Source organism: Helobdella robusta, assembly GCF_000326865.2.
Source record: "Helobdella robusta unplaced genomic scaffold HELROscaffold_110, whole genome shotgun sequence".
Taxonomy (NCBI): domain Eukaryota; kingdom Metazoa; phylum Annelida; class Clitellata; order Rhynchobdellida; family Glossiphoniidae; genus Helobdella; species Helobdella robusta.
This window is the reverse complement of record NW_008703618.1, coordinates 135,479-163,021: the sequence shown is the minus strand read 5'-3', so window position 1 is coordinate 163,021 and position 27,543 is coordinate 135,479. Positions and strand designations below refer to the sequence as shown.

General features: G+C 30.6%; 5 protein-coding genes across 5 annotated transcripts; 3 read left to right on the top strand and 2 right to left on the bottom strand.

Annotated features, from left to right (window-relative positions):
• Positions 1–428: 428 nt before the first annotated feature.
• HELRODRAFT_194914 (hypothetical protein) lies at positions 429–5,234 on the top strand (the record flags this gene model as incomplete). Its single annotated transcript, XM_009013146.1, has 11 exons — positions 429–456; positions 754–919; positions 1,048–1,074; positions 1,197–1,320; positions 1,435–1,560; positions 1,629–1,748; positions 2,240–2,379; positions 2,495–2,587; positions 3,144–3,191; positions 3,563–3,608; positions 5,123–5,234. Exons 2-11 carry the CDS (start codon positions 853–855, stop codon positions 5,232–5,234), a joined length of 903 nt encoding a protein of 300 aa, XP_009011394.1. The 5' UTR covers positions 429–456; positions 754–852.
• A 3,865-nt stretch (positions 5,235–9,099) lies between these two features.
• Positions 9,100–10,337, bottom strand: HELRODRAFT_183545 (hypothetical protein; the record flags this gene model as incomplete). Its single annotated transcript, XM_009013145.1, has 3 exons — positions 9,100–9,132; positions 9,800–9,963; positions 10,130–10,337. 3 exons carry the CDS (start codon positions 10,335–10,337, stop codon positions 9,100–9,102), a joined length of 405 nt encoding a protein of 134 aa, XP_009011393.1.
• Positions 10,338–17,334: 6,997 nt separating this feature from the next.
• HELRODRAFT_194913 (hypothetical protein) lies at positions 17,335–22,125 on the top strand (the record flags this gene model as incomplete). Its single annotated transcript, XM_009013144.1, has 5 exons — positions 17,335–17,556; positions 18,133–18,274; positions 18,393–18,575; positions 21,395–21,508; positions 21,732–22,125. 5 exons carry the CDS (start codon positions 17,335–17,337, stop codon positions 21,893–21,895), a joined length of 825 nt encoding a protein of 274 aa, XP_009011392.1. The 3' UTR covers positions 21,896–22,125.
• An 897-nt stretch (positions 22,126–23,022) lies between these two features.
• HELRODRAFT_183542 (hypothetical protein) lies at positions 23,023–24,784 on the top strand (the record flags this gene model as incomplete). The annotated part of the gene is made up of 3 exons (XM_009013143.1): positions 23,023–23,181; positions 23,847–24,028; positions 24,751–24,784. The coding sequence occupies 3 exons, from the start codon at positions 23,023–23,025 to the stop codon at positions 24,782–24,784; spliced, it is 375 nt and encodes a 124-aa protein (XP_009011391.1).
• Positions 24,785–25,479: 695 nt separating this feature from the next.
• HELRODRAFT_183541 (hypothetical protein) lies at positions 25,480–26,879 on the bottom strand (the record flags this gene model as incomplete). Its single annotated transcript, XM_009013142.1, has 2 exons — positions 25,480–25,885; positions 26,773–26,879. 2 exons carry the CDS (start codon positions 26,877–26,879, stop codon positions 25,480–25,482), a joined length of 513 nt encoding a protein of 170 aa, XP_009011390.1.
• Positions 26,880–27,543: the final 664 nt, after the last annotated feature.

The following is a 27,543-nucleotide window of genomic DNA, read 5'->3' as shown; positions in this document are numbered from 1 at the left end:
TGTTTATTTTTAATATGTTATTTATTTTTAGACCTGCCAGTAAATGAGTATAAAAGTCCGACTGAACTCGTGTGTGTCTGGTGTAATGAGTGTGCGTGTGAGAGGAGTGTTTATTGGCCAGTGTGCGTCTGTGGGCGTGTCAGTATTATAAAAACCACGTTTACCACAACGTTGTCTAAGTTTCTTTTTCAATTCTTGCTTCAGTTAATGAAAAATTCTGAGAACCCAGGAACATAAAATTTGAAATATCTTAACTTTTTCATTTTTTACGATGTACGTTTTGTTTTCCGTTTTCGTATTTTTTTGTAGTAGTTAACAGAGGCTTAACCACAAAATTTTTTTCAACTCATTTGGCTTTCCTGAATTTGTATGTTTGCATGTGTTTGTTTTTCGGGTGTGTAACCGTGTGTGTGTGTGTGCGTGTGCACGTGGGTTGTTAAAACTTTCCATTTCCAGGTTTGAATTTTTTACTTGTTTTTGTATTTTTAATTTGTACTTGCACTTTGTAACGTTGAAGCACCTATGAACTTTGACCTGATCTCGTGAACTTCATAAAAATTGCAATTATATATAAATACACATATTTATGTTAGTTGATTAGTTATGGTTATATATATATACATACATTATACGTAACTATACGTTATCATTATTAATATAATAATTTTAATATATATATGATAATATAACATAATAAACATTGTGTTATATATCTTAAAGTAAAAAAAAATTGTTTTTTTTAAACGTTCAAAGGTCTTTAATCTTTCTTTCCCTATATAAGCAGCAGACCACTGGAGAAGATTAGTTGATTTGAAGTTTTTATACATTAAAAACGAAAATTTTCGAATTAATATGAGACTAATTTTCGTTTCGTTTGTTTTCTTGTTTAACGCTATCATAACGTTGGCACAGGGAAGAGGTTCGTGAAAGTTTTTTAAAGACGAGTAAATAAAAAAACTGAATTAAATGTTTAAATAAATGCAATTTTGTGAAATAGAATTAATCAGCAATAACTTACAATCTGTCACTTTTCTATTACCATTTCAGATGACCGCCACGATATCAAACTGACGTGTGAGACTGAATGAACGAATCAAAGAATTAACATAAAAAAAATCTCTTCAAATTATTTTATTGATTTTTAATGTTGAAAATTTGCATAGCGTATTTTTACTTGTTACTAAATAACCTCACAGTTGATTGTTCAGAGGTGAAACTAAACGAGCACCATTACCAGCTCTGTGATCTGAAGGTTGAAAAGCCCCGCAATATCACCTACAACAGCACCACGTTGAACGCGGTCATCAACAGCTGCCTCGAGTAAGCTGCCTTGCTAGATTATTACTCTATTTTATTATCTCTATTATTAATCTGCTAAATCAAAATTTTATTATTTCTATTTTCATTAATTAAAGTATATGCAACGCTTCAAAGTGCCGAATTTAGATCGCAGACCTGTTTTCGCGATACAGTGGACCAGATGATGAGGACTGATTATTATTTGGAGGCAGGTGTGGGCTACGTCAGGACGACAGGAATCAAATACAAAGATTACCAAGGTTCATTCACGCCATACACATCATAACGTTTATTTCAGTTTTAGAATCAGCATTTCAAATCGAAGCAAGATCGTTGGAGCATCTCACGTGCTACCGTACAACATTGTCTCTGCCCACAACCTCCATCTCACTACTCAACGACAAATATTGCACATTCAAGTCGATGACGAACCTACGCCAACAGTGCAGGTAGTTTTACTAAATTAACTTCCTCCAGACTCGGTCCTACCCACGGACTCCTATTATTAATTTTAAACGTTATTGCAAATTTCAGTCTGAGGTGTGTTGTAAATTTTAATAAAAAAAAAAATTGTTTTTTTTTTTATGAAAGAAAGTGCAAATTTGATTAGTTTCAAACGAGAAAAAGTTTTTTTTATTAATTACAAAGTTTTTAAAAAGTAATTTTTGAAGAGATTTTAACCCGGTGAGCCCCGATGTTTGTGCGATCAAATTCAACAATTTCAAGTTCAAAAAAACTTCACAGTTTTTATTTGTTCTATATCAAAATTGCGTAATTATCGTTTCATTATTTTATGAATTTTGCTATGAAAGTTTTATGATGCTATCTAGTTTCATTAACAAAAAAACAAATAACATACAACACGGAAACAATTCCACTCAACTGGTTCGATCTATGTTTTTAAAAATTTTAATAAACTTGTAACTTTTAAAATGCTCAGTTCTGAAAAATCGAAAGCAGTGATCGCAGTTAACGATTACTCGCAACGTTCAGTGGACGGGGCACAATCTCGAGCCGGTTGGAGGAAAACAGAGTCCTTCTCCACATCAGCCGAAAGTCGATCGTGCTCACACCTCGCCGGTCTGTTTCAGTTTGCTCGCATGCAAATTTGTGTTTAAATTTTTATTTTTAATTAAATCCTTAAATGCATACAAATAAACAAGCTATTTGTGGGCGCACATATTCATCCATCCAGAGTTCCCCATAGTCCGAGGACCGTCCACGCCGATAGCAATATCATTTGTTCCGCAAACCCTGTCCCGACTCGGCATGCTTTTTTACCATGCATGTTTTCTGCATTCCATTCTTCAGTATCATCTAACCATCTTCTTGCGGGGTTTTCTTTTTTCCTCTCTCCTTCTGTTCTGGCAGACATAACCATTTTCATGAGCCTGCCTCGTGTGCACGTACACACTTACAAACAAACACCTTTGGTTAAAATTGTCGCCATTCTGCACATGTTTATTGATTTTACTGGTTTTCACTTGAATTTCTGTTAATCAGAGCTTTACTTTTTTTTATATATAAACAGTAATTAACCAGAGATGTGTGAAATTGTTATCAAACATTAAAAAAATATTTGTGATCCGCTGCTACTTGCAAGAAATTTTTTATAAGTCGAAATTTTTGCAACATTACCTAGGCTGTTGTTAAATATGTACATGCAGCTTATTATAACCCCATCGTTTTGCATATTATTATTGTTATTACTATTATTATCAGCAATGCATATGTGTAGCTCACTCAAAGTATACGAGCACTTGCTAACAAAATATAATAGCACTAAAATAAATTTGATAATTTTTAAACAATTCCAAATTATAATTTTGTTTTAATGTCAATAGCTTCAGGAATGGTCTTTGAGTTTTCCGGTGAAGAAGACGTTTGCAAACGTAAGTTGAATCTCAAAATTTAATTTCTAATCCAATGTCTAGGTTGGAAATAATGAAAATGTAAAAATGTGTCCATTCATCAACCACTGACAGCTTTTATTTTTCATTTTGTTTCATTAATTTGATTTATTAATTTCAATTATTCGATGATTTAAAATATAATAAACTGATATAATAAATAAATTAATTAATTTGGTTCATCATAAACATTTCTTAGCGGCAATCTCTTACAAAGACAGTATTTGAAAATCCCATTCGCCATCCTGCACCGTCTTCCTATTTCGACCTGGAATTGGATGAATTTATTTTTTTTAAAAACATCGATATATGAAGTTCAAATATTGATTTATAATAATGATGACATCATTCAGGGGCGTCCACGGTTGGGTTGGGGAAAGGCAATCGCCTCCCCTTCAAGTTAGGGAAATATTTTATTAAAAAAATGGTTTAAACTATTATATTTTATTTTTTGTGGCCATCAATGAAATGAAAGCCACGTGCCACCAATTGGAATACAGAATTTTAAATATTATTTGTCCTCTATTTATAAAAAGCATCTCCGAGAGTTGTATGTACATTAGCATATTTGTAGAATCAGTAAGCCTGGGCAAAAGTGTTGTACGTTTATGAAAACAAATCTGTCGGATCGTTAGGAGTAGTATATCATGTTTAATAAACATATTAAACAATTATTTCAAAGCATTAAGCGTTATGTTTAAGTTAAATAGATATCGATACTTTGAAAGTAAACATTAATTAATCAAATAACGTAGAATAACCACACGCAGTGACAGATTTGTGCCGTGCCAAGTTTACTTGTTGAAAATTATCAATCGTGCGACACTTTTACACAGGAGTGTAATTTGCAATAAAACAAGAAAATAAAATAATAATGCGTTATATTTTCTTTGTTCTCAAGGGGTAATTAGCATATTAGGTATGTCCAATTAGACTATCGGAATCCATCATTGATACACATATGCCCCTATATGCTACCAATAACGTTAACGGGTTCACCCTTTTTATTATATATAAAAATTCAAAAGATTGACCCAAGAAGGAATTTTTGTCTCCAGAATTTGAGGGGGATGGTAGGAATTGGACGCTTCCGATGCATCTAATGTTTATTCATCGTTTATTCATTTGAGGTTGAGATTGAACTTTATCGCGATGAAAAATAATATTGTTTGTTTTTAATTTGAAAATTTTTCTCGGTTGTTGGAAATTTGCTGTATGAAATATAAAAATGAAATTTAATTAATAAAATTTTGGTCTTTTTTTTCAAATCATTGTTACTTATCTGCATTTTATTCAGCCATATATATATTCATGTTTATTCATTTGAGGTTGAGATTGAGCTTTATCGCGATGAAAAATAATATTGTTTGTTTTTAATTAGAAAATTTTTCTCGGTTGTTGGAAATTTGTTGTATGAAATATAAAAATGAAATTTAATTAATGAAATTTTGGTCTTTTTTTCAAATCATAGTTACCTATCTGCATTTTATTCAGCCATACATATAATTAAGTCATTATAGACGTACATTAATACATTGAACGTCATAAACATACAATATCGAGGGTATCAAATATTTCACACGTTAAGTTTTTAAATAATAACAATAATAATAATAATTGTTTTAATAAAAGTTTTACATCAACTATAATGAACATTAAGTTTCACGTATGTTTGATATCAGTATATAACAGATATCAATTTATTAAATATCACAGATATTACGTAAACGTATCACAGAGAAAGTAAAAACAGTATAAAAAAATAAATTGATGATTGTCAGATGTTTTAATGAAAAAAATTATTGCACATAGCAAACAAGCGTTACAAAAAATAATTATATTTTTTTGTGACGGTTAGTTTTGACGAAAAAAATTTTCACAGAAAAAACTTATCAAAAATTTATAACCATCAGAGATGTTGTGAGAGGTCACTCTACAAGTGATTGTAACCTCCTACGTATCTCTGATCATGGTCATTTGGGATATTCTTTTTTCACACTTGCTACAAATCAGGTAGAATTATAAAAATTATATGATTTTTTAGTGGATTCACACCAAATAAAAATAACAAGGAAAATATTAAACTTAAATAACAAAGTGTTATATTACAACCATAATATAAGCAATTTGAAAATGGCAGAGATTTTATTAATAAAAAATAGAAACCCTGTAATAAAAATCCAACAAAAAGCTGTAACGATCCTACCAACAAAGAAGTTAATCACACAAAGAAACATTGGAGCTTAGGTTTAAAAACACTATAAATACCTGATGAACTACATATAACAATATCACAAACTCTATTACACTGATGATGGTAAAGGTTAGCGAAAAATGCTTCTATGTAAATGTATATACGAAAAATGCAGTCTAAAATAATTTTAAATTTTATTGTTAATTTGAATAAATTGAATAATGTTGATAAAATAATTGTTCAAAAAATTGAAAAACTTAGTTCCTAACTCAACAATGCGGAAAATGCGGTGATATTTCTTAATAACTGTATAAAAATAAATGACAGTCTGAACCCATATGTATATATATATATATAATAATATATACTATGATATATATATTCAAGGCTTATTATATATATATATATATGTGTGTGTGTGTGTATGTATAGTAATATATAATCCAAGATATATATATATATATATATAATATATATATATATATATATATATATATATATATATATATATATATATATATATATATATTGGTAATAGACCATAATTTTTACAATATTCTATAAATTCTACCGAATGTTTGGCGTTAATATGTTTGTAGTTCGTTTTTTCGATTTTTCTCACTAAAGTTTTTTGGTGAACGTTTAGTTTATTAAAATTCAAAATAAACTTATTTTTCGAATTCATGCTGCAAATAAGGCCATATTTTGATTCCAAATGAATCATCATCAGTGCTCCTTGCTGTATATATAGGGAAATATTGACTTTGTCAAGATGAACTTTGACGTTGTAAAAATTAACTTTGGTGTTGTAAAGTTGAACTTTGATGCGAATTAGGTGTTGCTGTCGAGGATTTCACGGCTAATTGTGATTGAGTGTGTTGAGTCCAAATGAGATTTGATAGCACCACTCTGTTTATGCATCGTAAGCCTTCTAAGTCAGTGAGGTAGTAGTAATCCCGATATATGAGTCATGTTGACGTGCACAGCCGTCAAAGGGGCAATTAAATTCATATATTACGTGATTACGCTTTAACTCAGAGTTATCTCTAGGACTGCAGTTGTTTTTCAGTATTAGGTGAGACGTCTTTTTATTGTTGTAATAAATTCGGAGTTTAACTTTACTATTTGGGTTGGTTGGTGTGACATTTTTATTGATGATATGCTTAAGAATAGCTTCATCTACCTTGTATGCTGTTGACATGTGATTTCTGTAATACAAGATGATGTCGTTATCTTGATTGTTGGTACTAGGAAGGTTATTGCTGTGTAGTAATTTGTTTTTAACAATCTTTTCAATAGAGTAAGTCTTATATCCATTGTTTACAAGCAGGTTAGTGACCCTCTTTAATTCAGCGTCGCGATTTTCAATATCGGAAGAGTGTGTGAATGCCCGGTTCACAAATGATTTTATTGTGCTGTCTTTAAATTGTTCAGTGCATTCACTTTGTCCATTCAAACAAATTCCTGTATTCGTTTCTTTGACATAGACCGCGGTTTTGAATCGTTCTTCGCCACGGGTGACCAACACATCGAGGAAAGGTAAACGTTGTTCCTTTTCACTTTCAATGGTAAACCTAAGTTTTGATTTGTTTAAGGTACCAAGAAGTTGGGTGATTTGTTCAGGATCGTTATAGGAGACAAAGATATCATCCACGTATCTGGCGTAGATATTTGGTTTTAAACTTGCATTGTTTTTGAATGTTTCATTCTCCAGCTGTCCTAGGTAAAAACTGGCAAATAGGACGCCAAGGGGGGAACCCATATGGCCTTATTTGCAGCATGAATTCTAAAAATAAGTTTATTTTGAATTTTAATAAACTAGTATGGCCTTATTTGCAGCATGAATTCGAAAAATAAGTTTATTTTGAATTTTAATAAACTTAACGTTCACCAAAAAACTTTAGTGAGAAAAATTGAAAAAACGAACTACAAACCTATTAACGCCAAACATTCGGTAGAATTTATAGAATATTGTAAAAAATATACTTCCAATTTAACTTTTCGATTTTTTTAACTCACCAATATTACATTTGAACAAATATATTAGATAGCTATGATCCATTATCGATTCTGGTTTACTAGTAAAGTGTAAAAATATTTGATCATCTGGGCACAACCACAACATATCAATTTGAACACCGACGATGGTACCTATAGGAATACCGAAAAAAGCTTTTCTATTCTATCATGCATAAAATAAACAAAAATTTTGGTTTTGAACTAAAGAAACTTGAAAATGATTTACGATCAACCGTTAGAAAAATTGAAAAGTTAATTTGAAAGTTAACTAACGCCGAACATACTGTGATTTTCATCAATAATTGCATATTTACATATATATTATATGTTGGTAATAGACCATAATTTTTACAATATTCTATAAATTCTACTGAATGTTTGGCATTATTATGTTTGTATTTTTCTCACTAAAGTTTTTTGGTGAACGTTTAGTTTATTAAAATTCAAAATAAACTTATTTTTCGAATTCATGCTGCAAATAAGGCCATATTTCGATTCCGAATGAATCATCGTCAATGCTCCTTGTTGTATGTATAGGGAAATATTGACTTTGTCAAGATTAACTTTGACGTTGTAAAAATTAACTTTGGTCTTGTAAAATTGAACTTTGATGCGAATTAGGTGTCAGGTGTCTTAATTGGCTGGTCATCTTATTTGGTTTCCTTTTCTTCATCGATAGCATCATATTCTTCTTTGTCACTATATATATTATATATATGTGTATATATTATATATGTGTGTGTGTGTGTGTTCGTGCGTGAGTGTGTGTATGTATGTGTGTGCGCCTTTGTGTTTTAAAAAGCACATTGCCCGTTAATTAGCATATTGTGCTAGAGGGATGCGCTGCTAGTATATTTGTTGCTAAGGGGTCATTAACATATTACGTAAATGGTGGCCATTGGTGTCTCGAAACATCCATGACTAAGCTATCTGAAAAACCACCCATTGACTTGAATTTTTAAAATTTTTAAAGAACCAACGCTTTTATAAAGTTGTCCTAATGTTCGGTTTTGTCAATGAGTTTGGCTTTATTAAATGCAATATAAGGGATGATAATAGCGGAATAGCGGTGCTACAGTAGCATCGCTACTTTTCTAGAACTGACAGTAACGTTATTAGTAGCAGGGCTACTTTTAAAGTAAAAATAAGATCGCTATGTTACGTTTGAGTAAAAATTTTTTTCTCACAAGATCTTGCGTAATAATTAATTAATATTCCATTTAAAGAAACCTTATAGATTGCTGATGGTTGTTTTGCTTTTATTTGCTTTATTTCGGTTTATTTTTGCTACTTCGCAATTTGAGTGGTTTGTTATTTATCGTATATTGGGTTAAAAATCCGTGATTTTAAATTTAGCATGTAGTTTTATTTAATTCTAACCCGTGGTTTTATTCAGCTTTAACACGTGGATAACTAAAGTTATTAGTTTTTTAAATATTGCTCAAGATTAACAGCCACTCAAGAATATTCAGGTAGAATTCTTTGAAACGTTTTATTAAAAATTAAACGATAGGAAAATATAAAATCATGAAATACTAACTTCGTCATATAATCTGCGCAGAAATTTAGATAACATTGATACAAACCTGTCAACCTACTAATCGGAAATATTTTTTCAACAAATTGGTCTAAATATAATTTTTCACACTAACAAAATATTTTTATTTGTAAAGATTGTTAAATTTTCATGTTGCATTGACTTCCCGTTGTCTGCGAACAAAGGTTTATATGCATTTAAAAAAATTTCACAATTTGACCGGCTTTCTTTTAATGTTCGTGTTGTTATTATAAATACAAACAGATTAGCGAAAATTGTATTTGAAAAATTTTGTTTGTCAAAATGGAAAAACCAAATAGAAGCTGAAAAAACATATTAGTAACAAGTTTAAATAACGAATTAATAATGAATGAATAAATTAATATATATAGATTTAATAAGGAAACTGAATTAAATTGATATGTTATTTACAACATCCTCACATCATATCAACAGTCATTGTTACAAATGTTAAAGATAATATTATTCTGCTAATCTTCGAAAAAATGAAGAAAAAAAATAAATAAAAAAAATTGAAAAGATAGTAGCAAATGCATCCATACATAAATGTCTACTTCTTTTTTTCAAAATTCTTAACATTTTAAAACACATGGATCGATGTAGTGACCACTTAAATTTTCTCCATCGCCTACCTCTCATCCATTTGCTGCTCGGTGTCGTAACCTTTCTATAAGCTTCGACCTTTTTCTATCGTGAATAACAATCAATTGTGTTTATAGCAAAAGTAAATAATATTGTTCAACTAAATTGAAAAGTATTCAAAGATGGAAATTTTTTTTAATTAAAAGAATTCAAAAATATTCAAAAAAATAAACCTACCAATAAGACTAGATTGACACTGTGAGTTTGAATGTTGTGTGCCAACTCTTCAGGTATGTCGGAAAAGGAAGAACATACCAAAGATGCATTTCTTCCCATCTCTAACACATCCAAGAATGGCACCATCCAATTACGACAACTTTCCATCTCTTCACTTGAGAGAGCTAGACATTAATTAGCAAATTCCAAATTAGGAAGAGATCAATGAATAATTGAACATCTCTGATAACATGTGCAAACATTAATATGCATCAACACCAACCAAACAACGCTATCCAGCTATCTAACATCATTATCAACCTATCAAACAACACACATCAACCAACCAACCTGTGATCTGAGTAACGGTGATGATGCTCTTGACATAAAAACTAATAGTAGTGGCAGCTAGCAAGTGGTATCCAAATTGAAGTGACTCAGTGCTCATGAGACAAAGATCCAACAATTGACTGGCCCTGACGAAGACATTCTGGTTGTATTGAGGCACAAAAAAATCCTCTTCTGCTTTATAAGCCTCTATCTGCAAAAATACACCCATCCAACAGATTGCAGTCACAGGGGACAAATTCCAGCAAAGCACCTGATGAAGTACATTTGTTTCAAGACAAATTTCCAATTGTTTCAAGTTATGTATATGGTTCAGTTATTTGCAATGTTTAAATTAATGACATTTTATTTATACAAGAATGCACAAAAATCAGGCATAGCTCAACTTTTTTTTCTCAATCACTTTATAAGAAAATATAAAACGCAACTTGATTTATTATTCAATAGAAATGAAAAATATCGAAACTAAATTTGCCCTAAAAAATTTAAATACTTGCCTGTAACATGTGTAGCTCAAATGTCAAAACTTCCTTAGTAGAACAGGCTCCGTCTGTTTTGGAACAAAACTTTTTAAGTGTTGGTGGGTAGATTTCCTGGTTGAGTAGAAATGTACGAACATATCAAATTTAAAAATGAATTATTTGAATTTTTAGCAAAATCTGCATTTTTTCATATATCCATCATAGTACCATCATTTTTCACCACCACAATCCTCATAATGCATACTTCATTCTTGGAAGCAATGAACAAGGATGTTATCCCAATCAACCACATTGTTGTCTTTTCGATCCCACTTGATCTGCTCAGGTACCTAAATATTGTAAAAGTTCACGAATGTCACTATTAGTCGGTCAATTACATCAATGCTATCTAAGTGCTATACAGAATATTTGTAAAAATAATGTTAGTTATATGTTATACAGAATATCTGTAAAAATAACCACACATGTGCATATACGTATAGCATTTCAATCTACAATTGCAGAAGCAACAAGCTTATGACAGTGCTTTTCAAACTTTTTTTTTTCACGGACCGGTACGGAATTTAATGGGCATGCTGCGGACCACCATTACACAATATATATATATATATGTATGTATATATATATATATATATATATACAATAAATAAACATACCGTGAATGTTGGTAGATTTGTAGATTTTGTTAATTTGTTAATTTTAGAAGCATGGAATCTTTTGACTACAATGTTTATTAAAAATAAATAATAATTACAATTACTTCGATATTTTGAAACAAAATTTAAATAAAATGATATAAAAATTAGTGTGAAGAATGAGTTTGTTTTCTTTATGGGACTACGTCAATGGCGTGGTTCAAATGAAGACAAAGCGGCACGTAGTGGTGAAGAAACTTCCAAAGAGTTTCTGAATTTTGTCTTATCACAGCCATACATGAAAACCCGATTTCGCACAAATAAGTAGAAGTAGGAATGAAGACTTTTCATAGCTTATTCGGCGAGCTCTGGGTATTCCGACCTAATGCTTATCCAAAATGCGCTCAAGCGAAGATGCATTCTCAAATCGCATCTGTAACCCTTGGTCAGCTGCAAGTTCCGAAATGTTATCTTCCAGTCTAACGGTTAAATTCTCTCTAAGCGTAACAGATGGATTTCTGAAACTAACCTTATTTTAATTCTAAACACTTTTTATTAACTTCAATAAACTTTAATAACTTATTCCGTTTCAATCAATTTCAAAGTCACAGATACATGCGATTACGTAATTTTAAAGTTCCGCGTAGCTCTTTGTTACAATAACCACGTGTTTTTGAACAGCTGATCACACGCACATGTTTATGCAAATTAGTTGATATTATATTTATATATATGTATATATATAGTGTGCATGATATAATGATACTTTTAAACAGCTGATAACGTTTTTTTTATTTTATTTATTTTTGAAGGATGACAAAAAAAAATAAACCGGTGGATAGGCCTCCCTTAACTAAAAATTCTAACTATAAATGTAACAGAAATGAAAAAATTAATACGTACATATAAACTCACGCTCACACACACTTACAAACACGCACCATACTACAATTCATATCACAATACTGTTATACAGAATACAGAAGAAAACAGAATCAATGAAATGATCTGGAAACTCAACATACGCTCACTTACACACTCAAATAAATAGATACATAAACAAATATGGCCACACACCATACATATATAGGGCGTGGTCATATGTCTCAGGGCACAGCTGCGTGCATGGCCATCTTACACATAGATATGTACACCTCCATATACATCCCCGCTGTGCCCTGGTTAATGCTCATAGAATACAATATTTATATACATATATACACATTTCTACACACACACAGACACATGCACTCACACATACACACACACTCATTTAAACACACACACACACATGTACACTTACCCACACACTCTCTCACGCAAGCACACACAAACACACACACACGCACATATACCTACCCTCAAATACAAATACATACACACACACATACATATTTCGTCGAACCTGATCGAATCTCCCACCAAGCCCAACATAATTCATATTCCTAAAACTTATTACATATGTATATATATGTATGGTCCGTTACGGTTAATATATCATGCGTGAAATACTATTTCTTGCTCACTTTCATACTTATCTAACACTCTAACCATGTTTTTTTAAACAGCTGACCACCCCAATTTGGAACAATGAATCTCATTAGTTGCAGAGGTCATTCTGGCACTCGCGCTCTCATTTCTGTTCTTATCTCACCAGTACTAATTAATGAAATTTTCTTTGTGTTGCTGGTCAAGTCTTATTTTTATTATTTTATTTTGAATATTTTAAAAAATTTTGGGAGTTCGCCGCGGACCGGCAGCTGCTAGTCCGCGGATCGGCACCGGTCTACGGACCACCACTTTGAAAAGCACTGGATTATGATATGTTAGTGTATATATCAAGTGATCGTTTATCAATATTAAGAACAGGTCAGATAATTTTAATACCAACATGAATCGTATCATGTACCTTAATGTTGAAACATCTAATAAGCAAAGTATGCAGAACAGATTGGTTGGTCGGATGAAACTAATTAACAACATATCAAAACAAAAGAAACGAACCTATCAATATAATCGACTGCCATGTACAATGTTGTTCTCTGTAGCTTGTAGTCATGACAAATTTCAATCAGTTTTTCGATCAATTTTGATCTCATCATTGGATGAATGTCTGGATTTTGAATGTAAAACTTATGATCTCTGAAATATGCGGACTCTGTCTCTTTCGAGATCATAGAAAACCACGTTTCAGAGGAATCTGTCCCTAGAAGTGAAGGTAGCGGGTTGTACAATCGTCTGAAGACTGGATGTCGAGCGGTAGATGGTGTGTTAGGAGGAAGGGGCCTGAATGTTTCTGGAGTCCTAACATCGCAGCGAACTTGCTGTTGGATGTTCATATTTGTCTGCGTAGGTGTTTTGCTTAAAACAAATGACCTAGGTCCCGTTTCTTCGGATTTTGTTTTTGAGACGTTTTCGCTGTTTCTTTTGTTTGGCTAGGGAAAAAATTAGTATTAGTTATATTGGTTCAGAACTTTAAAAAACTGTAACATTATAAAATTCTATCAAGTTAAATATGAAAAATAATTATCAATTAAATTTGAAAATGAACATATGACCAGAGAATGATATAACACAAAAAAGCACTATTACTAACAGTACTGACAACCGTGTCCAACTCAACAATCTTATAATCTCGCTCGTGATTCGGTGATTGTAGTGGCATTTTTCGTCTTCTCAAAATTCGAGCGTGACTCGTGCTGTGAGGAGGTACAAAATAAACACGACGATAAAATTTACTTGTCGATAGCAAAAGTCCAATATCGAATAATCACAGTTAAATATGATTTGCTGCTGGTAGCTAAACCAAGCTATGTCTATTATTAATGACAAACAACTACAATTAGTTCACTAATGTTAGAACAATATTGCAATAAATAACTTAATTATCGAAAATTTTTTACAAAATCACACACCTAGGAGTTGAATCTTGACTATGTGGTCCCACGTTGTTGCTTCTTACTTACTTATCACTGACCTGATATATTTTAAGGAAGAAGTTGTAAAAAAAAGAAATGAATATAGCAAAACCAAAAGTTTACAATGGCACAGTAATAAAAATTTCGTGTTTGCACAAAGATATGATTGTAGAACATGGTTTTAATCATATCAACGCAATGATTTTATTGATTATTTTAAATTTAAATACGTGAATGATGGTGGCTTGTTACCTGTGTTTTTTTTTAATTTAACTTAAGATCGATGAAATAAAATATATGAAATAAAATATATTTTATGACTTTCCATAAGTTCTGTTTACTTTGTTTCAGATATACGTTTCCTTTCCTCTTTCTAAATTAGCTAGCCTCCTAGCACGTGCATTGTTTTGCTAATAAATATTATTTTTCTAATTATTTCGGTCTTAACAAATTATATCTCAGCAGGTAATGAGCCCATATCTCTTAACAAAAATATGTAGGTGAATATATTATTATAACAAAGATTGCAATTCGTGATTTTCCAATTCACGTTGAAGTTGAAACAAGAACATCAATTTTTTGAAACATAAAAAATGGATTCGATTTTTTTTCCTGGAATCATCAAATTCGTTATACGAAGGTCCGACTGAACGTATATATATATATTTATATTATGTATAATTATTTATAAAGATCACTGCGTTTTCGGCATTATTCAACTTGTTGTTGAGTTTCTCAATTTTTTTAACGAGTCCCGTTATTCTCAATGAAAAATTGAGAAACTCAACTACAAGTTCTATTTATGATGGTCTAAACACAAAATATATTATGTATATTTCACACTTTGTTGATCACATGTTAACACGTGTTTTACAATCACATAAAACACTCACTTGTTAAAGTTAAAGCCACGTGCTAAAGATGATTAACACAACGTTTTAGAGTTTAAACATTGTGATAGAAGTGATTAAAATTACATGCTGAAGTTAAAACCACAGATTTTTTTTAAAAAATACAATAAAAAACAAATCAATTAAGTTAAAAAGTAAAAAAAAAAAACAAAGTAAAACAACAAACAGATAGAGAAAAAGAGATGGGTTTTTGGTATTTTTAAGTGGGCATGTATGAGTGATAACACTATTGATGATAATAATAAAAACTGTGTCATGGATGGGAACATTTGTAAGCAAGGATTCGACATCCAGAAAAGCAATAAGATTTGATGATTTGTTAGTGTTCAATAGATTGATAAATTCTCTGTAGCTTATTTAATAGAAATGACAGTCTTTCGATAAATATTGATAAAAAGCAAATCTTTTAAAAAATGTGTTGATCGTTATTTTATTCTTCAAACGTTTTATTTGCATAGTCTAGCTTATTCAAATTTGTATCTAGCTTACCAATTGTTTTGACGTTTTCTTCACAAGTTGCTTCCAAGAGGTCATAGTCGTAATTGAAATACATTTTGAACAAATTAATAAATTTACTGAGACAGTTTTAAAATAATTTATGCCTAAAGACCTTCAATAGCAATGAAATAATTAATATTTTAGCATCAACTTATAGTTAAACGACGAAAAAGCTGTTATACTAGTTAATACATTAGTGAATATAAATTTCAGACTCATCTGTTTCTTATGTTTAGGTTGTTAGAAGAGAATTAAGAGATATTGTTTAGAGTTGTTTAGCATAGTTACAAATTTAAATGTGTAATAAATAAAATCATTTATCTACTACTAGAGCCCCATGCGGATAACCACAATGCGGTTTCAAACCGCGCTTACCGCTCCGCAACCGTGGTTGCGAATAAAAAATTTTCAAAACTCCGCGGATTTTGCGGTTTGCCGCAAATGTGGATTCAAGTGCATTTTTAAAAAACCGCCTGCAAAATTACATTTTTAATTTTCAAAAAGTTTCAGAATATAAAAAATTTGGTTCTTTTGTTTGTTTGCATATATGCACGTGTTTGAGTATGTATGTATGTGTATTTAAGGACCATAGCTGAATCTCTCTGGAGTCCACGTTGGTAAAGCCAAGTAAGCAGCTTCTGCTAATTACTTCAGCACAGTTGAATAAAGAAAGTTAGTTTTAAGTTACACACGTCCATACATACACACACATATTGTATATGTAAATGTGTGTGCATGTGTGCATTACACAAAACGTGTGTGTGAAGGGATATGTTAGTATCACCCATAGACATCTTGATGTATCAGCCTCTCTAGACCCGGTGAAAATTATCAGTGAAATTTATATTTCGAAACGTTGCTCTTTTTTATTTAATAAAATTAAAAAATGAATCTTGGTAATATAATGTAGAATTTAAATATTAATTTTAAAAAAATTAGAAAAATACAAAATTTAAGTATAATTTAATGAAATTTACACACACACACCACACACACACACACACACACACACACACACACACACATATATATATATATATATATATATATATATATATATATATACATACACACAAAACTGCATGGTTTATTCATATATATATATATATATATATATATACACACACATTCATTTGAAATTTTTTTAAAACGGATATCGACAGACATGTAAGACAATAGTTTGAAATGAAGAAAATAAATAAACTTCCTCCTCCCTCGTCATCACCGTCATCATTATCAATTAATGCAACCAATATCTTCCTCGTTACCTCTATTGTCATCATCCACACCTAAATTTAACAAAGAAATTTTCGTAAAATTATTCTTTACAATTAGGAATTAAATAAATTTTGTTCATTAAATTTGAAATGAAAATTCTTCGTTGATTGCAATAGAAAAAAGATAAAAAATGTTTTTTAAAAAAATTTTTTTACATTAGACCTGTGCTGTGATTCGTCAAAAAATCGCATTTTTGTCACGTTTTCAATAAAATTTTTATATGAACTGCACCGAAAAGGACTTTTTTTTAAGATATTTGTGTCTTATCATGATATAGTTGCGTGTGCGAAGTTCGTGACTTTTAGTTGTTAACTGATACTGCGTTTGACAGAATTCGATCTAAAGAATAATAAAAAAAACAACATCTCTTTCACTCTGCACTGTTTCAAATCTATTAGACAGTGCAAAGTTGAAGCAAAAATTTTAAAATAATTCACCACGTTTAATCGTAGATATTCAAATAATTTTAACACGTTGTTGCCAGTCATGAGTCAGTCTGAATGTCAGCATTTGATGAAAGTGTTTTTTCTGCTCAGTGTCGTAGATTTGAGTTATGAGTTGCAGGAGATGGCAGTTGTGAGGTTCAGCTCGGCGTACAGTCACTCGGTTGTTAAGGGGCAGAAGGCAGCTGTTTGTTTCGCTGATGAAGTGTCTGTCGGCCTGAAAACATTCGGCAGGAGTCACGTGGATTGCGTCGTTAAATGCTTGGTTACTTCCATTCAGTTTTTTAATAGTTTTTTAATTTCAAATTAAAATTCCCTTTTTTTAATTTTAAAAAACTTAAACTTTAAAACTTAAAAAAACCAATGGGCTTTGAAAGAAACTGATAAAACCGTGAATAAAAATTTAAAAGTAACTAATAAGCAGTCTGATGTTCTCTTAATAAAATCACCATCTTGAAAATTTATAAAATATTTAAAAATTCTTTTTGTGATACATTCAGACAGTATTTGTGTGATTATTAACGTAGAATTTTATATGAATAATAATAATATGAACAGGGCAAATATTTGAAGCACTTATATCATTTCAAAACTGTTAATTTATTACCATATTATTACTATAGTATGTTATTCATGCCAACTTTTATAACATCCGGCAAATATTTAGAAGTATTGAATGTAATGATTAAAAATTTTTACAATCTTATCATTAGCAAATAATGTCAATATAAAAATCGTTAAAAATTATACCCATGCTTGTTTGGGTTAAAAAGGGCTAAAAGTGGCCAAATTCATTTTATTAAATCGACGCCTATGTTTATCAATGTTTTCAAATTCGAAGGCCATAACGAACAATAGCTTGAGAGGAGTGAACCACTTGACATCTGATGGATCATGTTCATGTATCCCCAAAACCAACATCCTTCACAATGTCTCAAAGGATTTGGTGCTGGCTGGTTGCAAAGGTCTTGTTATACAACACGGTGTGTATTGTTGATATAGGATTCTTATTGACAACGTTATGATAAGTTTTCAAATTTGTATAATTATAATAGAGAAAAGTAGTTAAACTTGAAATATTTCAACAAAACGCTATAACAGACTGCCCACCACATTTTGATTACGTGGTAGAATATCACAAGTGTTACAAAATGCAGTTCCAACTTTTAGATTGGCGAAGTTCTAGGTCCTTATGCAATAGTCTCTCATCATCTCATCCTATCATCATTGATGATGATGCTGAAAATTATGTTTCATGGAAATACGTTGCATCCATTCTTTCAAGTTTGTTCCTTATCCTAATACTTTTGGGTCATTCTCCGTCAACTTGAACGATTTAAAAAAAAGTCCACGCCCGACCATCTCCGATTTTTTTTAAATTTGAACAGTAAGTACCTCAATGTATTTCATCGACAAAATAAAATTTTTATAAAAAAATTTCAATTATTTTTCAAGTTATGAAGATTTTTGTGACAGCATCCTCAAATTTTTGAGCGATTTTTTTCAAAACTTGTACCTACGTAGAACGCTATATCTCTTGAACTAGCCAACATATCTTGATGAAATTTTTTGTGCATATCAGTGAAACAATGTAATAACAAAAAAAATAAATGTTATTGTCTCGAATCAAAGGATATTTTGAACAAAAAATCTAGAAAAAAATGAATTTTTTGAAAATTTCACCGATTTCAAAACAGCGTAGCTCAAAATCTATCGCAAAATAAATAAATATTTTTTGTTATTTTAGAAGTACCTTATAGTCACAAATAAATCACAAAATTTAGTTAAAATCTGTATTGAATTTTTTGAGCTATCGGAGCTCAAAATGTCAAAAAAATGAAAAACTTCTTTTGTTTGGCGCCATTTTTAACTATGAAGAACCAAACGTTTTTTAATTTTTAAAATTTGATTATATAGTGCTTTTATAGCTTAACAACATATCAAAAAATAAAATTGGCGTTTGCTTTCTTTGAAAAATAAAACAACTTCAAAAACAGGCAAAACAAATTTTTTTCAAGTGTCAATTTTTTTTTATTTTTTTCAATTCAAAATTATTATACAACGTGCTAATGTGTTTAAAAACAGTTTCAGGAAGAGTTATGTGAATTTTTCCAACATAAGAAATGTTATCATCAGGTATAACAATCAAAATATGTTTAAATGGTACATAGCAAATATCTACATTTTTAGGCCAATAAAAAATATTTTCTTTAAATTTCTTCAGACAGTTAACTTTTAAATCATCATTTTTATCATCTCTTTTTATAATGTTTACTAAATACCATTTCTTATTATAGACCAAAGGTACAAATCGACCCGGCTCATAATCATCATTGGTGTCTTCACTTTCATTTTTATTAAAATTGTATCCAAATAAATCTGAAGACAAACGTTTCATCAAAAGTTGATCATTTTTGTCTGGAATAAATGAGTGATGACTTCGACAACCCTTTATTTTATCTGCTGACCTAAATCTTTTTCAAGCATTCCTAGCAGATCTTTAATTTCTTTTTTGTCTACCCAAAAAAATTTAATACCATTTATTTTCGCATCAGCGTATGTGTAAAAATCTCTGGCGTTCAATATCTGATCTTGTTGATGCCTGCAAACTTGCTCTTGCAACCAATCTTTTTGTTGTCCCTCCAATTCCATCGCAAGGACTTTTACCATGAAAAGTTGCAAAAAAGTGCCATTCTGCTTTTAATCCAAAATCCTCTTTGTGATGAATTAAATTAGAAAAATTTTTGTATTGAATTACCGCACCATCAGAAAAATATTTAATTAAAGTAACGTTTTTCAGGTTTTGTTTTACATAGTTAATTAAATGTTTTTGAAAAGCATAAACAGCGGAAACATTGTGATCGAGACAGTCGCTAATCATGCAAACGCTTTTGACAGATAAGTTTTCATAAATAAATAAATAAGTTTTCTGTAATAAAGAACAATTGGGTGAAGAGTAACTTGCGTGTTGCTCCAATGTTGACTCTGGATTGCATCCTGTATTATCACCGAATAATTTTCAGCAAAATCCATTAAAGCAATACACTCCGAACTTTTTAAATTTTTTTAGAATCGCTAAGATATTTCAATTGTTCTTTGCTTATGTAATGATGCGATGACAACTCGTCAAGTTTTTGCGAAAATCTTTCAATGAAACTGTCAACTGTATCCTGTACGGAAATCAATGAACTGCGATTATCATCATGGGAAATTACAGCTTCTTTGAAAATCCTCTTAAGTTATTTTCGACACTCAGTTTTCCTGGGCATTCCTCACATCTGTGTAACATACATTCTAAATTTTAAATTGAAAAAAATAAAAAATATTGACACTTGAAAAAAATTTGTTTTGCCTGTTTTTGAAGTTGTTTTATTTTTCAAAGAAAGCAAACGCCAATTTTATTTTTTGATATGTTGTTAAGCTATAAAAGCACTATATAAACAAATTTTAAAAATTAAAAAACGTTTGGTTCTTCATAGTTAAAAATGGCGCCAAACAAAAGAAGTTTTTCATATTTTTGACCTTTTGAGCTCCGATAGCTCAAAAAATTCAATACAGATTTTAACGAAATTTTGTGATTTATTTGTGACTATAAGGTACTTCTAAAATAACAAAAAATATTTATTTATTTTGCGATAGATTTTGAGCTACGCTGTTTTGAAATCGGTGAAATTTTCAAAAAATTCATTTTTTTCTAGATTTTTTGTTCAAAATATCCTTTGATTCGAGACAATAACATTTATTTTTTTTGTTATTACATTGTTTCACTGATATGCACAAAAAATTTCATCAAGATATGTTGGCTAGTTCAAGAGATATAGCGTTCTACGTAGGTACAAGTTTTGAAAAAAATCGCTCAAAAATTTGAGGATGCTGTCACAAAAATCTTCATAACTTGAAAAATAATTGAAATTTTTTTATAAAAATTTTATTTTGTCGATGAAATACATTGAGGTACTTACTGTTCAAATTTAAAAAAAATCGGAGATGGTCGGGCGTGGACCATGGTTCAAGTTGACAGAGAATGACCCTTTTACAAATTTTAACTTTACCAAATCAAACAAAGTATATCCGTTTTTATTACTGCGATGTTTGTGTTACAGCTTGCCAGAAATGCCCTGATCCGTATTATTCGACGTGGTGTGCCTTCCACACCAGCGGCATTCGAACCTACATCAGTGGATCTAGAACGCCCTTCCTCTGGTACCCTTACCTAGGCAGGCTTGCTTCACTTTTCTTTATAATTTTCTCATTAATGTTTTTATGAGTGAAGTAGATAAAAATAATTGAAATTCCAAAAACAAAAAATAGTTTTTTTTATATATAAAAAGAATTTTTCATTCAATGTTTTAAAAAATTTTAACCAAAATTTTAGACAATTAAGTTAAATCTACTTAAAAAATGTAGCACTTGGATGATGAACAGTTTAATAATGAACAGGAGTGAACAAAACTGTTCAGAGCACAAAAGCCTGGGCTTCTGGTGAACCGAACTCACCATTTGATTATCTGGAATACTGCATTGAGAGTATCGTGAACATTGGCTGGAACGATCAATTCTGCACATCCCATATGTGCGTGCTCTGTGAAATTGATATTAACTGATTTACAAATTAGTGAAGATGATGACGGAGATGATGATGTCGAGAGTGATTGAAATTACTAAGATGATGATGATGAACGTGATATTATGATGACGACAAAGAAGGCAATGTTGATAGTGATGACGAAAGCAGAAATCTAAAAGAAAATGTTCAAAATAAAACTTTTCGTGATGATGAGTGATAAACAGTGGTACGAATATTGAAACTGAGTGATTGGTGGATAAAAGTGGTGAAAGATGGCAATAGTTGAGTATATCAAAATGACAATAAAGGGATTTTGGCTTGGCCAAAATCGATGAGGCGATGAGGAATGTTAGACAGATCCTGTTGATGAAATACTTGAATACTGGAATACTTTTTTTCTAATAATCGTAAATTGACAACAAATTTTTAAAGTCTGAACACATCCTAGATAAGATTTTATAATTTAAATAACTTTGTTCTGGTTCTTGACATCAATTGTCATTCAGTTTGATATTTTTTCGTAACAATATTGTTTCTTAAAATATTTTAAAAATTGCGCTCACAATTGTTTGACATTATCTTTAACATTTAAACATTCTATTTTATCATATCAAATCAAAGAAAACAGAATCAATTAAATTAAATTATCTGGAAACCAAAAAAAATTGTTCTTGTAACAGTCATCAGCTACTTATTTAAAAACAACCTATTCATATAGCATCTAAAAACTTTAGCAACCGAACTGTTTTTAATGAATAAACAAGAAATATATATTAATAATTATTAACAGTTAACAATCTTTCATAATGAAACAACATTTTTTAGAGGTATTCATTACCAGTAAAAATGTTACGTGTAAAATAGTTTTCAAAAATTGATGCATAAAAAAACATAGAGGAGGAGAAAAAAAACCCTGGTGAGTTTCCCTTGTCTTACTTGGAATTTTTCAGACTTTTAAAAAAATAGAAAAGTTTGTCTGACGAGCACAGAAAAATATATAAGAAAGGATTCTGTAAGATACCAAAAAGAGATGGTCATCTATTGATGGCGACAACAAAAGAAAACGAAAAACGAAAGATCCAAACGCACAAAAGAAGGCAACGTCTGTGTTTTTCTTTTTTTACAAATGAAGATCGTCTAAAAGTTTAAGCATAGTTTCCAGCTATGCCCTTCAGGGAAGTTGCCAAGGAATTAGGGAGAAGATGGTTGGCGTGCGAAAACAAAGAAAAATATCAAATCATGGTGGCCAATGACAAAAAACACGAAAGGGAGAAAGAATTATACAATGGTGGATCAGCTGCATCAGCCTCGACAACTGCAGCTGTTTACATTCACAGACGATAAGTGAAAGATAAAACAGTTGGAAAGAAATATGAACAGCCGTTCCTTTCAACTCCGATTGTATGATTATATGCACACCTGACGTTATCCGTGTTTTGTGCTTCATTAATTAGGTTTCGTCAAAAAGTCTTTTCAATTTAATCGTTAATTATTTTTGCTAATTATATTCTTTTTATGATAATAATAGAGATTTGTTTTTGTAAGAATTTCACAAGGGGCCATTCAATAATTATGTCACGCTTGGGGGATGGGAAGGGGTTCGTCCAGCGTGACAGTGTGTAACAGGGAGGAAGGGAGAGGTTAACCTGACGCGTAAGTAAGCATAGTGTCTGTATTGTATTGTTATAACTTAACATTAAACATTTTTGATAATTCTATAATCTATGTTTTAAATTTAATTTATTATTACTCTTTCTTTGCTTCACTTTTAACTTACTTTCCTTTTCGCTTTTTTCCGTTCAAATTTGATGGTTACTGTTACTTTTGTTCAATTTAATAAAGTTGTTTTATCGCATTAAATTGACCAATTTATAATTCGACAACAAAGGAAAAAGATTAATAAATCAAACATAGATCAACAGTATAAACAAATAAACGAAATGGTTGATAAATGAAAGTTATATTTTGATTTGTATTGTATGAATGAGGCATTCAAGTTGGCTCATCCATATAAAAGTGCACAGTCTCTGCAGTCTGATACAAATGCGTTTTGTTGTAGTGTGAAAGGTAAAGATGATGTGACTGACTTAGTTCAGAAGAAATTGTGTGAATTAGGCAATGTGGAGCAGAAGAATGCTGCCAACCTGCTGTCATTTTGGTCAAAGCAAAGGTAAGTTATAGGTGCAAGGATGCATTTTAAAATGTCTTTTAAGCTTTAAAAGTTATGGTGAGGATGAACTAAATTTATCAGCTTAATTTTTACTGATATTTAATCTAGTGTTGCAATATCTGTTCAATATTTTTTTTGTTGCATGTGCAAAAATCTCTGAAACAGAAGCTAGAAAAAAAATCTGAATGTTTCAATAATGTAGACATATTTATTCTATCTCAATTTACAACTTTCTGACGTTTACTGTTCAACTTTAATACTAAGCAACAGAAAATAAAACACAATTTCTTTGTGTACTGGATTGAATGTAGTTGGTTACAATGGGGTAACGTCTGGCGACAGTGTAAACCGAACAGGTGAATTAGCCATTTACATGAACTGTGAATCATTTAGAACATTGTACTTAGGTGATGATGTTATATATAGTATATTAATAATAGAGTACATGTTGTGAATGGGGTGGGGGTGGATGGGTGGATCATAATTATTGAGAGTTCAGCTGAGTGTGACCGGATGTAACAGGGAGGGGTTAAAAAATGGAATAAAAAGTGTGACAATTATTGAATGACACATAACTGTTAGGTAAGATTTTTATTTTTAATAAAAAAGAACCTGTGCAAATTGATTGTAAAACAATTATTGAACTTTCATTTAGCCATAGTCATATATTATTAAATTTATTTAAAATGAATTTAAAAATATATTTAAAATCAATAATAAAGACATTATGATAAAGAATCTGATAAAAAAAATTAAAAAATAATAAACTTCGAAATTTCAACCAACCATAACATAATTTACCGAACACCATTTTTATAAAAGGATCTATCAAACATTAAAAAATATGTTGTTATCTACCAAACAAATCTTTTTCGAGATATGGATGCTTTACCTCATATGTTATAATTATCCAACTTCATTTGTTTGAAGAAATAAAAAACCAAAAAAAAACGGAAAGATGCAAACATTCAAGTTGCATTCAAGTAAACCCGTAACAAAACAAATATTGATTCAGAAGCTATGTTTTTTATTTTAACTTAATCAACAAGCATCAGACAAATTTAATTTTCTTCTTAACAGCTTTTATGTTATTTCACGTGACGAGTTCCAGGTACGTTGAGCAATGCACCACCTCGATGATTGTAGCATTGTATATGCGCGGATCGTATCTGTTGGTAGATAGTTATAAAAAGGCAAGTAACCTTTGCTACATGTCATATGGTGAGTTGGTCCAAATTAGGAGCCAGCAGCAACAAAAGATTTGTTTTTTAAATGTGTGTTGTTATTATAGATACAAACAGACTACCAGAAATTGTACTCGATAAATTTTGTTTGTTACAATGGAAAAAACTGTAAATAAAAACTATTAAAATGGCGTTCATACTAAAAATTTTGAATAAAACAAGTAAAAAAATAAAAAAGAGTGAGATTCCAGGCAACTGTTTTTTCATCTATAAAAAATCATCATTTTCATCTTCTATCTGAGGTTTGCTTTTCTTGGCTGGGGGCTTGTTAACGTTTGTGGCTTTCTTAGGAAATGTTGGCCCTTTTTTGTTGTCATCATTATCAACTTCTGTCTGAGCTTTGCGTTTCTTGACTAGAGACATGACGTCAACTATTATGATCTTCTTCGAAACTGCTGACTTTTTACTTGGTACGAATGCAAATGCACCCATTGACTCGTATTTCCCTAATCCACCAGCAGATAAAGCTTTTTCCTTCTCATATCTCTCTTTGTCTTTTAATGCCATGTTATGATACAGTTCCATTTTGTCGTACACTTTCCATCTTTTGCCTAATTCCTTGGAAACATCTCCAACCGACATTTTGGGAAACTCTGTTTTAACTTTCAATTGTCTTCATTGGAAAAACAGAAGAATGCAGACAACGCCCTTTTTGGTGCATTGGGATATTTTGTTTTTCTTTTTTTTTCACAATCGGATTGTAGAAATTTGGCCATCTCTTCTTTGTGCCTCTCAGAATCTTTCGCTGCCATTTCCTGATATTTTTTCTTGTCTTCGCCAGACAAATTTTTCCATTTTTCTACAGTTTGAGTTGTTTATTACCAGCTAACAAGTAAACAACTTTTACAAATTTATTAGTGAGATTTATTTTTTTTAAAACTTACTTTCGGTTTCTCTTTTCTCGTGATTGCTTCTTGGCATGTTATTGCATATAACATTGCATATAATATTGCATATTGTAAAGTTTGAAATTTTAATTTCAGCCTCTAATAATTTGAGTGCCAAAAACTCCATTAAACAAGTTCTTCAAATATTCGACAGCACTTAAACATCAATCGATTTAAAAGTATTTCTTTTTTATTTTATTTAGATATTTAGTATTGGCAACGAAATGTTAGTTTTTGAATACTTTACTACTTGTTTTATTATAACGAACGTTGATGAAATAAACTACGTTGAAGTAGAATATGGTCTGGTTGGTAATTTTTGAATGTGGGAGAAATCACCGAGGTTCACATAAAATGGCCAATTCCGGAAGTCGATGGAATAATATTAAATTCATTCGATAAAATCCTTCCGAAATCACACAATCATTTCTGCTAATTTCAACATCAATCCGTTTAACATTATCCAAAATCCGTCTCTCAGAACTGCATCCAACGATACCCACTCCCAAAAATTGTAACCTGGATTATGGAAAATATTATTGAAAAGTAATTTTGTTATTTTCACTTAGTTGAATGCCTAATATTTTGTTTTTTGAAAATTTTTCTGAACGACTTCAAAGTTCTGAGTATGCACGAATTGTTACTGAATTGGTCGGAACCAGCGAGTCCTTCGTGATAGAAATATACTATTTTCTTTATGATGAAGTTGTTCTGTGGCATGTTGTAGGGTGGATTGTATTTTGTTTTTATGAACTGACAAAATGAAAATTTATATTCATATTCAACAGTTTTAAATAAAATGTTTTTTGATAAAAAACTTCATATTTTTGAAGGAAAAAGATGTATTTATATTTTTTGATTTAAAACCTGACAATCAAATCTTATGAAATTTCAAAATTTGAACACAACTTTGGTATCTCAAAATTTTTCGTGTGCATATTAATTTGTCAAATAACATTTGTATTTAAAGTTAGTGTGTTTAAAATTTCATTAAAATTTCAAAAAATTAAATTAATGTATGACGAAATAGGCTTAACTCAGACTTTTGTATTTTGCATTTTTTTCAGCTGAAAAAACAAAAATAAACATCTCACCTTTGGCCAAATGATCATACCAAACATCCAATTTTTCCAACAATATCATTATTTGAAAAAATAAAATATTCGCTTATCATTCAAATGTTAAGTTCAGAATCTCTTATTATATAGAAATTTTAATTATAAATAGTAAACAACTTAAACATTGAATTATGAAAAAAGCAGTAATAAATATGATATTAATCGAGTGAAACACAAATTAGATGTATGTTAGGTTATTCAATTTCGTCAAGCATTTCAGAAAAATCTCAAATTTGATCACATGAGAACAGTATGTAAAATTAACT